Raw genomic sequence first — 14,616 nt, forward strand, 5'->3', positions numbered from 1 at the left:
GATCAAATTCACATGAGATTCAAATTGTTTTAAAATATGAACTAAAGTTTGAGTTTTCCGCTAGGATAAAAGTTTGCTTTTGACCTGAGAAAAATCCAAGGGATCATTAAAAACTTAACCTAATTATTCAATCTCTGTATCATTGATACTTTATGTATAAATAGTTCATAGGGTGCACTGGAGTACTAAACTAGATATATGTTAGTCACCAAAAAGTTAAGAGATGACATCAGTTTCATCAAAAGAAACTGAGAGTAAAATGCTAATCACCAAAGGAATTAACTGAAATTGACAGCCATTCATGGTGGCTATTATTCTATTGGCAGTTCTGTATTTTCAACCCAAAAGTTGGGATGTATGGGCTTAATGCTCTGTATTCACATAGTTCACAAAACTGCTTTTAATTAGCCTTTATTTATTTGTAAATTTTAGGTAAACATTTATGTTTACACTTATCAGGTGAAATATAGGTTTTGTTAATTATGTATATTTTTAAATGCCAAGAATAAAAAAGAATCAGAGGCCAACAAAGGAGATACAATAAAAAATGAAATATTTATTCTTTTGGCTCAATAATGAAGTAGATCACCATTCTTTTAGTAATAGCAATTCCCTGCATGCAGCTCATCAATACACTACAGTAAATAGTTTTGTAAAAGGAATTAACATTATACTTTTGGTTTGTGCAAGAAACAAAAAATTATATCATTAAATAATTGCACAACATTGCCATTTTTGTTCATGGCTAAAAAGGACAGAGCCCATATTATATCTGTAATAGCTTTAGTGCAGCAGGAATTAAAAAAATAAGCCTAGTCTGCATATGCAAATACTACAAAAGTTGAGTTAAAAAAACGAACAAACTTCCATGAATGAAGGGTTATTGGGAGGCAACCATAGTTGGTAGAAAACTGTCTAGGTTTAAGGTTTTGACCAATGTATCACTTAGAATGGTAGAAAATATATTATAACAAAGAAATCCATAAAACCCATAGTCTAGCTTTTATCTTAGGAAATTATCTGCTGAAAAGTCTACAGATTCAAAAGACTTGAATTGTGATTAAAAATAGAAAGCAAAAGCATAAAGTAAAATTAAATTTTCATGTCATCAACCTGAAAATAATTTTCTTATGTACAAATGTTGACAAATAAAATTGATCATATTTTACATTATTTAACAAGTTTTGAACTTTTTTGCAAAATATGATGTATAGGTTTTGAGTATAGGCCATATGCAGTCTATTTCTTTCAAAAAGAGACATAATTCTAAAGAATTAAAAATGCAAAAGTAAAGATGTTTGTAAATAACTTTGAAATGGTCTTCTTCACATAAACACAGAGAGCAGGTTAATTCATTCTACCACCATCATGTAACTCTAACCAAGACTTGTGAAAAATGGGTTGAGTCAAATAGAAGAGGAGGATAGACAATATTAACATGCGTTAGTGATAGCCTTCAAACTATTTCTGTGTGATGATGGTACAGGTTATATCCCTGTTGGAAGCTCGCAAAAGACACATACACTGTGGTACATATTTGATTTAATAGAAGTTGTTTATCAGGCTATATATATGCATATATATTTGCCCAAACATGCACCACAGGATAAAATAACTATTTACATATTGTCAGCCTTGCTGAGAGCAGAATATGGCAAAGCAATACTGCAGCAGAAAGTGGAAGGACTATTCTAAAGTGATACTTTAGATATACATTTTTAGAACAAATTTATTACATTATATTTTGGGGAGGGGGAACATTTAACCAAAATTAAATATATAGAGCTCTGGAACTTAGAATAAAATTTGCACTTGCTGAAACAGAATACTTTGCATAAAAATAATCCTTTAAATATTAGAAGAGACTTTATAGGCATGTAACTGCTCAGATAGAAACTAACATAATGAATAGAACACTTAAAAAATTAAAGCCGTGTAGAAAATGGAAGTACCTGCAACTGCTTAACATTAGAATTTTTTCTGGTTTGGAGCAAGAATTTTATCCAATAGGCAAAATAATTATTTTCTAATTATTGGAGAGCCTTTGGAATAGATGCATGGGTTCTTATATAATTTCCCCGTAACATAAACCTCATTTTACAAAAATAGTGACATTGTATTATGAATAAACTATGAATCAGCGACCACTAGGACAAATTCTTTAAAATATGGCAGAGGTGGAGTTAAAATCATGTGGATGAGAGAGCTGTACTAATAATGGTGTTTGGTGTAGTTACAATGATCACACAACAATCCCTATAGACCAGGTAGCCACTGACTTCCCCTCAGCAGTGTCAGCTGGTAATGAAAACAGCAACCTCTTGTCAATGTTGATGCCCTGTCTAACAGCGTGGGACCAACAGAGAGGTTACTGTCTTGTGTAGGCACTGACCATGAGTGTGTGTTGCAACAGTCAGTTTGGCATGGATCTCCTCTGGGAGTCCAGTTGACACATATACTTTACCTTCATAGGCTGTAAACAATTGATTATATAGATAAAATTCTTTGTTTCTTTTTTTGTTGTTTTTACTTTTGATTTTCTCTGGCCTCTTTCCCTTTGCTTTCTTTTTCTGTTTTGTCTTTCTCAAATTTTTCCTTGTCTGGCTTTGTGACGCTATCGTAGGAAGGAGGAGAGGTGGTGGAGGAGCTTCCATCTGTTTTCTCTGGAGTGGAATTCCCATTTAGTTTGTCAATAATCATGTCTCCTTTGATAGGTAAGTCAATCCTCCCTTTGATTGTCTCTTTGTTATAGTTACCTGATATATTTTTTAATCTTTGCTTTAGAAGATAACATCTGTAATTACGCTGGATAATAGCAGCAGACACCTCCTCTTGCTTGCGTTTCAGAGTGGTTGTGATGGGCTCGTAAGAGACCTTGGAGGGGTTCGAGGCCATGAATCGATCCTCCATCTGTATTCGAAGGGCGTCCATCTCTCCACTCTCCCCCAAAACACGCTTTGTAAAAGCAAACAAGATGTCGAGGCAGTGGATCCGGTCTCCACTTACCATGGGCAGGTCCATGGCAATGAGCTGGACTTTGTTGGGTTTTGCTATGAGAAGGGGAGGATCCAGGGCAGCTGCAAAATCAGAGAGCTTGGCGAATTCTATGAACTGGGTCGCATCCGGATCGAACTTCTCCCAAACTTCATAGAACATCTCAAAGTCATCCTCGCTCAGGGGCTCAGTACTTTCTTCCGTGGCCACACTGAAGTTCTCCAGGATGACAGCGATGTACATGTTCACCACCACCAGGAAGGAGATGATGATGTAGCTGACAAAAAAGAAAATCCCAACGGATGGGTTCCCGCAGTCTCCCTTCACTGAGCTTCCTGGGTGAATTGCATCAGGGTCACAGTCTGGGGGTCCACTGTTAAGAATCGGGGCTAGCAACCCATCCCAGCCCGCAGACGTGGTAATTTGGAACAGGCAAATCATGCTGTTGCCAAACGTCTCAAAGTTGAACATGTCATCAATTCCAACTTCCCTTTTCACGTAGGCAAAGTTGGACATCCCGAAGATGGCGTAGATGAACATGACAAGGAAGAGCAGGAGGCCGATGTTGAACAAGGCAGGAAGGGACATCATCAGAGCGAAGAGCAGCGTGCGGATCCCCTTGGCCCCTTTGATGAGACGAAGGATTCGGCCAATCCGGGCAAGGCGGATCACTCGGAACAGGGTGGGGGACACGAAGTATTTTTCTATTAGATCTGCCAGAAACATTCCTGTGGGGAAAAAATATAGAACTCAAATAGTGTATATCTTGTGTTTATATGAATGATTCTTGCATGCTCTGCAAAAACAAACCCATGATGTAGATAGTTCTTCACTGAACATTCTCTATGTCAGCAATTAAAGATTATTGAGGTTTATTTAGTTATTCTATAATGTTATATTTAATATGGATTTCTTAAATATCCAAAATAATGTTAATACTAGTATGGCAATTTAAAATTCTGTAGTAAGAATAGCTAACCCAACCCATGAAATGTGGCAAAGACAAATAAAGATAAAATTTGAAATTATGAATACATTGTTTTCTATTTGAATAATGACGTTTTCACTTAGGGAAAAAAAGACTATCTTTAACATGATGTTCTAAATTTGGATTTCTATAATTGCCAGTGTGCTTTTGTTCTCTTGTTAAATCTCAACCCGTCTTTGAGGACCAATCTCAGATGTCATTATTCTTACTAGTGGAAAGATTGTGTTAACTGCATGGAGAAGAATTACTTTATTTTCAGTGCTTCTTGAAATACTGTTTAGATACAGATATATTACATCATTATTTTTGCCAGTCTTGTGACTTGAACTCTGGGTGTGAGCACTGTCCCTGAATTTTTGTGCTCAAGGCTAGCACTCTTCCACTTGTACCACAGTTCCATTTCTGCCCTGCCCTCATTCTCTGCCCTGGCTGGCTTTGAACTGCAATTCCCAAATCTATTTTTCAAAGACTTATGCCTAATTTCCCATTCTATGACTTTGGTAAGGAGTAGGAAAGGATCTGATCATTTTTGTTTGCTGATTTAGTCTTCCAGTCTCCCCAAATCTAGCATTGATAACCTAGTTTCTGTTTAGCTTTGTCCACTAGGCAATGTTTTAAAATTTGTGTTCAAATATATTGGCAGTAAGCTTCAGATTTGTATACAAGCCTACTTTTGATGTTAAGTACATGGGTAGATGGATGGAGTTGGGAAACCCTTTCCTGTGAATGCACTTCTCTAAATTTTTTGGTGGGGAGGATGCAGGTCCTGGGGCTTGAAGGTGGAAAGGTTGTTGTCTCTGAGCTTCTTTTTCTCAAGGCTATCACATTCTAATACTTGAGCTACAGCTCCACTCTGGCTTTTTTCTGAGTAACTGTTTTCGGACTTTCCTTCCCTGCCTGGCCTTAAATGGCAATCCTCAGATCTTAGCCCCCTGAGGAGCTAGGATGAGAGGTGTGAGCCACTGGCACCCAACACACTTTCTGTGTTTGGCCTGTTCTTACCTACAATGGAGAGAATCACAACCACAAAGTCAAAGATGTTCCAGCCTATAGTGAAGTAGTAGTATCTGAGAGAGATGAGCTTCAGCACAAACTCTCCAGTGAACAGGACAATGAAGACAAGGTTGATCCGGGACAAAACTAGGGTCATGTATTTGCTCTGGTCATCAGTCTCCACCATCATGGTGACCATGTTGAGGCAGATGAGGATCATGATGCTGATATCAAAGACTTGCCTCGTTACAAAATCAAAGACCATTCCTTGAAATTTGTTCTAAAAGAGAGAGAGAGAAAGAATAGAGAGAAAATCTATATACATATATAAATGGATCATAAATATGTAACAGACCATAAACAATGATCCAGTAAACGTTCAGATAAAGTTCCATATACTGTCAAGATATGCACACCCTCCTCATCTTATCTTAAACAATCTGGTGCTCCTTTTTGCTCCATGTTTTAAAATTGCAGCAAAGCCTCATGTTAAAACAACAACAACAACAAAAAAGCATGTTTTGGATATTTAGTCTTGGGAAGACATAACTGTATAAGACATAAATTGGCAGTGACTGGCTTATAGTAGGCAGAGGCTTTGCTTGATTTGCATAGCCATGATAATTCTTAAGAAGACAATGACAACCAATAATGAAAGTTTACAAAGTAGGTGAATATAGCTAGAATCCATGATTATATTAATAATTTGGGATTATCTGATACTTCCTCAAGTCTCTAGCTCTGTGTGACTAGGTATTTGTCTTTTAACTCATCAGTCATTCTCTGGATTTTTCCTATATCTATAATTAACAAAAATATGTGACTTTTTCCTTTTTGGTATAATTAGCAAGCATCTCAGCAATCATCTGTTTTCAAATATTCCTATATTGATATGACTATTAGTATAATTGTATTCATTAAGGTATTTAAAGATAATTTAGAATAAAATACATTCCATGGGTTACAACAAACCAACTGTCATGAACTGATCATCTTCCCAAACTTAAATGACTAGCAGTAAGTACATCATGGAATGAAACCATTTATAGGATTCTTAAGACCTTGTGAAGTACCAGTTCTGTTAATCAGTCTTTGTGATCTGAGCTGCAATAATTATATCCAGTGGACTCCAGTCTCATTTCTTTTTAACCTGTCTCAGGGTAGAGATGAGTTGGAGTACAGCTCTGTGGACATAATTTATCATTGTTATGTCATTCAATTGTTATGAAGTTCTTTAGACTATGCATTCTGAGCAAGTCTCTTTTTACTTTTTCTGTATTTGATGAAACAATAAATAATTTTGATGGCAGTCTTCTTTTATAAAATGGTTGGAAATATTTTCTAGTCTTAATGAAAGAAACAAGGGAAGCCAGCAGGATAGGTGAGCAGTCTAGAAATAACCATCTACATAAAGGATGAGAAAATGCTAAATAATGAGATCAGAGGAACAGAACCCAGAGTATGTTTGTCAATAGCAGGGGCAAGCGTGGTTTGGGAAGCTGGAGTTTGTGCTTTCAACTTACAAATTACAAAAATCATTTTCTTCTTTTATGAGCTTGGAAACTGTTATATTGGTTACAGATTTTATAATTAGGACTGTATGTTGGTGATATTGCTTAATATACAAGGCATTGCCCAATTTGATTACAAAGGACCCATGGCAGCATTGAAATTTTAAAGAATATGAGTTATTCTTACTGCAGGACGGGGTATGGGTTTCTGAGGTTTCTTGGATCCAAGTTTCTTCATGGCATTATAATATTTTTTCTGTTCCTCTGTCATGAAGATATCTTGACCTCCAAAGTAAAGACATAGTATAAAAACTGGTTACAATCCCAACATATGTCACAATAACACTTTGACCAAACTATTTCTGAGTCATCCTTTCATCTTTTCTCAGTTTTTAAATTGATCCTGCTAAATATAGACTTTTTTTCTGCTTAGCCTATATAGGTAAAATTTTACATAGTTTAATATTATGCACTGCCTATAAACACATAAACTTCTGACTAGTACAGGCTCCTACTTTGATTAAGTTTAGAAAGAAGAAAAGTTAGAGCTTCAGTTTTATTTTCACGAGGTAAAATGTTTTCCTAGTCCATCTTGGTATCATGACAGTAGACAGACAATGACAGAAGAAAATAAAGTTGGATAAATGGGTGGCAACAATCCCTGTAGCTATAATCACATTTTTGTGTAAGATAGAAACTAGACCAGCTCTGCAGTTGACAGATCTGCATAGAAACTTCCAAAGGGACTGGTAGGTTAACTGACCATATAGTAAACTGAAAATAATATACACCTGACTTGGTTGCATAACAGTAAAAAAAATCAGAATAAGGAAAGATGGAAACTGAGAAATACTTATCTTCTTTTTCTGCTGGTTGAAGTTATCTATGATGACACCAATGAATAGATTCAGGGTGAAGAAAGATCCAAAGATGATAAAGATGACAAAATATAAATACATATACAGATTTTCTTCATATACAGGCTGAAGCTTAACCTAAATAAAGTTGAAAATGTTAGGTATTTTAAAATGACATAATGATGCTATTCCTTCATATCAAACTATTTTACCTTGTCTTATATTCTTACATAAAAAGTATTTTTAAAACTAACATGAGAATATGTACATTGTGCTCTCTCTCTCTCTCTCTCTCTCTCTCTCGTCTTCCTCTGATTACCTCCAGGCATCTTAAGTACTGAATTACAAGCATACTTGACTAACAGTTATTCTTGGACTTATATTCCCATTTTATCTTACCTGCAAAATATTCTTTAGCATAAACAACAAAGATATAAATAAGGCCAGCTCCTATGATTAGTCTTATTATCATAACTTCATGCAATATTTTCAGGGTAGTTTTAGAAAGAACATCATCTTCTGAAGGTAAAATAAAGTATAGATATTTTCTTAGGAACTACGTTAATTTGTTTTCAAAAGTGAGTTTCCTTGAAACTTACAGGCTCTTCTGTGTCATAATAGCCTTAAGACTTGCTTCAAAGGCTAGTTGGCCATACTCTCAGTGGTGCAAGAAACAATGCCCTTCTCACTGAGTCACTTCAACACTGCATATTTCATGTTTTATAGAAGTCATTTGGTGTCTCAACTTAGACAGCTTTTTACAGTTGATATGCAGTGTATATTGCATATTAGATCTATATAAATTAAGTAACCACTACTAAATGTGAATACAGTAATATTCTGATTTTATGCAATAGATTCTGACTCAGTTAAATTATCACTAATGGTGGTCATGGAAAATCTAGTAGCTATAAATAATGTTTGAGTGACACTTACCTCTCGTGAATCAACAGCTGCATACATAATATCCATCCAGCCTTTGAATGTGGCCTGTAAACAATATATATTTGAATTTTCCATAGATACTTGATCCAAGACAATGACATTTTACCAGAAAAAGTTCTGAAAGAATTATTATTTAAATAACATTGTGAAATCTCTATGAATAGATTTAAAAGAATTGAATGAAGAAACGAAATTGAAAAAAAATGTTACTTAGAGTCTGAAACTTGTTTTTTCTGAGACACAAGATATGTTTATAGAAAAGCTTAATGAGAGGTTTGATCATTGTTAACCATGTCTCAGTCTTGTGTCTCTTTAAGATAAACTTTGTGATTCAATCCTTTTGTTATGTTTAAACACAATACACTTTCACTAGTTATGAACTAATTGAGTAAAGCTTTACATATTTTGAAATCTTGTGTATTTTGCGTTCTACTTTATGTATTTCTAAGCATTGTAGAATTACAGTTAAACTATTACTATAATATATTGCTTGATTAATAATTTATAACATTTAGCTTATCACTACCATGCATACATTGCTATTTGAATACATAGAATTGCTTGTTTGGAAACAACTGCCACAAAAAATTAAAATAGTATGGTACTTAATATTGACAAGAAAAATAGGCAGAAACAATATATAATTACATAAATGCATATTTAACTGTAAGAAAAGTATTAAACAACCCTAATATCTTTTTTTTGTCAGTTGTGGGACTTGAACTCTGGACTTAGGCGCTGTCCCTGTGCTCAAGGCTAGCCCTCTACCGCTTGAGTCATAGTGCCACTTCTGGTTTTCCAGTGGTTTATTAAAGAGTCTCACTGACTTTCCTGCCCGGGCTGGCATTGAACCGTGATCCTCAGATCTCAGCCTCCTAATTAGCTAGGATTACAGGCGTGAGCCACCGACTCTTCTAGTATCTTTTTTAAGTCAAGTTAAACTAGCAATATAGTTGTTACCATCAACTACTTCCTTAATGTCGAATGAATAAATGAATACTAAGAAAATGGATACTCCAAGAATGAATACCAGAGAAACCCTCTTTAGTAAAGTGTTTAGGAAGCTCATAGAGAAGCCACTTACCACCTGAAGCAAAGCGAGATAGCCAGCACCAACATTATCAAAATTTACTTTTACGTTTTTCCAACGGGCTTGCTTGCCAAGAGCCTGGCAGTCGCTGAAATTGTTGACTATGCCAACATCAAATGTGTCACCTGTTGTCATGTTAACACAGTGGTAGAATTTGCCCGCAAACAGATTCACACCCATGATGCTAAAAATAAGCCAGAAGATGAGACAAACCAGGAGCACATTCATGATGGAGGGGATTGCTCCCACAAGTGCGTTCACAACCACCTGGAGCAGGACAGGAACAGAAGAGAAGGTAAAGACTCTTAAAATGAAAACATTCTGATCATTAGTATGTTTACTACTAAGGGGTATTTGCAATAATGAGGGGAGACTTCTACTTTTAATATGTTTCTTCACATATTTTCTAGTACATAGTTGGTAAGGAGCAACAAATGGCAATACCACTGAAGTGCTAAGGATTTAAGGAAAGCTGAATATGATAAAGTATAGAAAGAAAGCAAATGAAACCTGATAGGGCAAGATGGAATCAGAAAACATGTACATGCTGGGGAGAAAAGAAAAAAGAAAACTGCATTAAACAACAATGAGGGAATAATCATTGTTCAGCAATATAGTTTAGTCTTCCAGAGCAATAATGAATGAATGATGATTTGAAAAACAAATGAAACGTTTACAAATAAGTAAAGTGTTACAAATGTCTTAGTTCAGTCTTCTCAGATTAAGATAACTTTTTATTACTATGAAGAATAGAATTAGAAACAAAAAGCCTTTATTTCCTTTAATTTTAAAGAACTACAGTAAATTAGGAATTTTTTATTAAGCATTTATTACTAAATGATACAATTGTTTTATTTTAAAATTTGTAAACAAGCTAGTCACCGGTGGCTCATGTGAGTAAACTTAGCCACTCAGGATGCTAAGGAGATAAGTTTAGTCTTTAGACATGAAAATAGTAAATATGTCCTTATTATTATTATTTCACAATTTCCCTTTGAGGGAAAATGCCATTCAATTAAACCTGTTTTTCCTACTTTGTAGAGAAGGAATAAAATCACCTGTAATTTCTTCAAATTCGGATTAAGTAAAATATAAAATCTCTAAAGAACCCAACAGCAACTTTTCTTACCTAATTTAATCTGCCTCGTATTGGGTTATTTTTATTAAGCATTTGTTACTAAAGGGCACAATTGCTTTATTTAAAATTTATTAAAGAAGCCGGGAGCAGGTGGCTCACGCCTGTAATCCTAGCTACTCAAGCAGTTGAGATCTGAGGATGGCGGTTCAAAGCCAGCCAGAAAGTCGGTGAGACTGATCTCTATAAACCACTAGAAAACCAGAAGTGGCGCTATTTGAGCTGAAGAGCTGAGGGACAGCGCCCAGGCTGAGTTCAAGCCCCATGACTGACAAAAAAAATTATTTTAGAATTTAACACTACAGATTTTAGGTTAACATCAAAATCTAATCCTAAAAATTACTTTAAAATTTCTGTGCTAATTGAATTTTACTCCCTTTGGAAATTAAGTCATATATACTATATTTGACATGTAAATTTTAAAATCAAGATTTGTATAAAATTGCCTTTATAAAGTCTTCAAATAAATTGTACATTTAGTTGAAATGTTGATCTTCTATATGAGTGAATTACAGATACTTTTGTGATTAGGGCAAATTTATAAGTTTTCCATAATTTACAATTGCTGCCTTGGCTCACAAATGAACTATTAACATGAATCCTCTTGAGGGCTCAAGTAGTATCAGTAATGATAGACGATTGTTTTGAAAATAACTTGAAATTATATAGTAATTGTTGTGTATTTGTTAACAGTATCCATGAAATAAAATCATAGTGCAAGAACCAAGTATTTTTTATTTTTGCTTTCAGTGTTCCCAGAGAGGCTGAAGAGTGTTTCTTTCTTTCTTTTTTTTCTCCTTGATGAACAAATTTTGCAGTCAAGGCTAAAGGGTTTTTATTGCCCCAAACAAACCACCTCCTAATGTAAAAACCTTCTGGCCTTGAAGAAATTCAATATCCGTGTGCATTTGCAAGGCAGATTAAACAAAGCTGGCTTTGTGCAAAATAGTTCTGAGAGGGGTGTGGCAAGTTGCATGTAATGTTTAGATGCATGATGTAATTACTAAGGAAGAAGACTGGAGAGAAAATGAACCTTATTCAAATTGTGTCCTCAAATTTTAGATCTGTAAATGGAAGCTTATGCTTGCCTGAAATAATTATCCTAACAACTACTTCAGCTGCTTAGAATGTGCAAGTTTGGTGGGTGCTATGACTTAATGTGTTTCTTTATACAAAACAAATTTCAATACTAATATTAATTCAAGAAGTAATGCACATACAATAACCTTTTGCTTTTATTTTACTGCTAGTATTTATTTTTGCAGTACTAGAATTTGAACTCAGGTCTTTGTGGCTGCTAAGCAGGTGCTCTACTGCTGAACCACTCCTTCTGCTTTCTTTTACATGATTTATTTAACATAGGGTATCACTTTTTTGCCTAGGCCAGTGCCTGAATCTCAGTCCTTTTTTTTTTAACTTTCCTATACAAAATGGCTTTTGTCCAACTTGAATTCTTTCATTAGGAGCTAGGATGGCATGTGTGAGCCATTGCAACTAGCTATAGTACTTTTTGAGGAATCAAAAGTAAGATTAAAAGTCCTCGTGTAACCAATGTCAATAGTAAATAGTTATTTCAAAGTGGCTAAGTAATAAAAAAGAAACAACCAGGTGTGAGTACCTTAAATTCCAATATGCACATGGTGATTGTGGGAGGATTTTGGCCTGAGGCCAGTCCTAGAAAAAGCATGAGATCCTATCTGCAAAGAAGACTCAAAGCCAAAAACCTGGGACATTGTTCAAAGGCTAAAGCATCTGCCTAGCAAGCATGAAGCTCTGAGTTCCAACACTAATACAACCAGAAAAGCAAGTAAGATGAGAAGGAGAAGGAAAAGAAAGAGAGACATAACTAGTATGTTGTCTCTTGGTGTGTCAGAAATTTCCTTGAACTGTGGGCCCAGAACTTAGATTCTTGCCTTAATTGTGCCCTAAGTTCTGAGGGTCTGTTTAAATGTATTTAGTTTTAGTAAGCAGAGCTTACTAAAGGCAATAGTGCTCTGCCTACATGTGTAACTATAAAATAACTATCAGAAGAGTGTGTCTTCCCCTGTATCTAAAACATCCATATAAATTTGATATGAAGCTTAGACTTCATCTAGTCATCATACCCTCATGCCTTCAAACCGGGATAAGGCTCTCAGTGGTCGTAAAGCTCTTAGTGTCCGTAGGGATTTAATGGCACCAAGTTCTGAATAGCCCAGAGCAGTGGCTACCAAGCTCACCAGAGAAACCTGTAGAAGAAAAAAAAAATCAGTTCACTAGGACATAAACCATTGACTAGAGTCATAGGATGTACAGTCTATTCTTTGGTACCAACCAAAGACTTAGATTTTCAGACTTCTTCTCTAATGGGGGATCATCTTATTCGAGTACTCCATCTAATTTGTTGGTGTGTGTGTGTGTGTGTGTGTGTGTGTTGGTCTTGGTGCTTGAACTCAGGACCTAGGCATTGTTCCCGAGATTTTTTGCTCAATGTTAGCATTCTACCACTTGAGACACAGCCCCACTTCTGGCTTTCTGGTGGTTAAGTGGAGATAAAAGTCTCACAAATTTTCCAGAATGGGCAGGCTTTGAACTGTGATCCTCACATCACAGGATTTCATGTGATCATCAGAGCATGAGATTATAGGTGTGAGCCATTGGCACTTGTACTATTGCCTTTCGTTTTAAGGGACACCTCAATACATTCCTATTTCTATATTCATTTGTGAGCCTTTCCAGATAGATACTTCATGTCATAGATTCCTTTCAACCTCAGTGTGTATATATATATATATATATATATATATATAAAATCACAGAGTTTGGAATGTAATTCAAAAGCCAAATTTCTTTTGTAGTTGAACTTAGAATTGTTAATTAGTAATCATATTTGTCATCTGAATTTACATGGCATCTTGTTTATACATTCTATAGTCATCTGTGATGCAATGTTAGTTATATAAGATGATAAAGTTTCTTCTCTTCTTTCCAGCTCATTTAAGCTCTTCATTAACTAGTAAGAACTTCTTTTCATTAACATGTCCTATACTGTCTGGTTGGGTACATTTTAGTGATTATGTGTTGTATGAATAAATAAAGAAAAAATCTTCCTAGAAAAATTTGACTCGACTATATTAGACTTACGATAAGTATCTCTCATATAAATACATAAAATTCAGTATCACTATTAACCTATATTGAGAATATGGATTAAGCTCTGTGCCTCATGCTCTTGTTCAGCTTCCTTGCTCATGGTTGGTATTCTACCATTTGAGCCAAGTCTCCAGCCTTGCTTTATGCCGATTAACTGGAAATGGAGCTTCACCAATTTTTGTGCTCATTTGGCTTTAAACATTGAGTCTTCAGGTCTCAGCCTTTTGGGCAGCTAAAATCACAGATATGAGCCACCAACATTTCACAAAAATATAACACGTCTTACTCAGTGATCATCTGTTTTTCTGATAGTTATACCTATGTTAACTTTTACTTAAATATAATTACTAAAATAAAATTAAAGGTGGTATGCCTTTTAGGGAGATGTGACGTCTTGATATTTCTTTATATATCTTTTCAAACCTATATGCATAAATCACAAGAAGAAGGTGCTATAACATTTTCCTTGGTGAAGAACATGAGAATTTCCTACCCTCTACATTCCCCACCTCCAGAAGAAAAGAGAAAAGTATAGGTAATAAGAAGTGGAACTAGAAGTTTAAACCCAAGTGATCTGACTTCAAAAGCATATCTTAATCTTTTGTATCCATTTAAAAATATGCTCTTCATCTGAACCACAGAACACAAAAGCAATTTTAATGAGCATTTTCATATTTTTATGAAGATGACACATAATTAATGCTTTCCTTAAAGCACCAGAGAAAAGCTATTTTTTTGTATTCATGGAGTGATTTCAGGTCACTGGGAGTTAATGTTATGCTGGAAAAAAATGTTTGAAATGAATCTAAGTAAAAAATTCCAATTATCCTGTGAATTAAGATGAAATCAATCTGTTCAAGAATACATGGTCTCGGGGCTGGGAAGGTGGCTCAGTGGTAGAGTGCTTGCCTTGCATGCCTGAGGCCCTGGGTTTGATTCCTCAGCACCACATAAGCAAAAAGAAAAAAAAG

At 35.2% G+C, this 14,616-nt stretch overlaps 1 protein-coding gene across 12 annotated transcripts in view; it reads right to left on the minus strand.

Moving 5' to 3' along the window:
• Nucleotides 1–1,565: 1,565 nt before the first annotated feature.
• Nucleotides 1,566–14,616, minus strand: part of Scn3a (sodium channel, voltage gated, type III alpha subunit) — an 83,779-nt gene continuing 70,728 nt past the window's right edge. For 9 of the 12 annotated variants that reach the window (XM_013027797.1, XM_013027729.1, XM_013027721.1 and 6 more), the window contains 7 exons: nt 12,619–12,741; nt 9,373–9,645; nt 8,280–8,333; nt 7,344–7,481; nt 6,674–6,778; nt 4,985–5,255; nt 1,566–3,722 (listed from right to left, as the gene is read on the minus strand). In XM_013027797.1, coding sequence (XP_012883251.1) covers nt 2,527–3,722; nt 4,985–5,255; nt 6,674–6,778; nt 7,344–7,481; nt 8,280–8,333; nt 9,373–9,645; nt 12,619–12,741 — 2,160 coding nt within the window. In that variant the 3' untranslated portion in view covers nt 1,566–2,526. Of the gene's footprint in view, nt 3,723–4,984; nt 5,256–6,673; nt 6,779–7,343; nt 7,482–8,273; nt 8,334–9,372; nt 9,646–12,618; nt 12,742–14,616 lie in introns of all 12 variants that reach the window. The other 3 variants (XM_013027752.1, XM_013027747.1, XM_013027812.1) reach the window with 2 other exon arrangements.

This window comes from Dipodomys ordii, unplaced genomic scaffold (genome assembly GCF_000151885.1).
Source record: "Dipodomys ordii isolate 6190 unplaced genomic scaffold, Dord_2.0 Scaffold5, whole genome shotgun sequence".
Classification (NCBI taxonomy): domain Eukaryota; kingdom Metazoa; phylum Chordata; class Mammalia; order Rodentia; family Heteromyidae; genus Dipodomys; species Dipodomys ordii.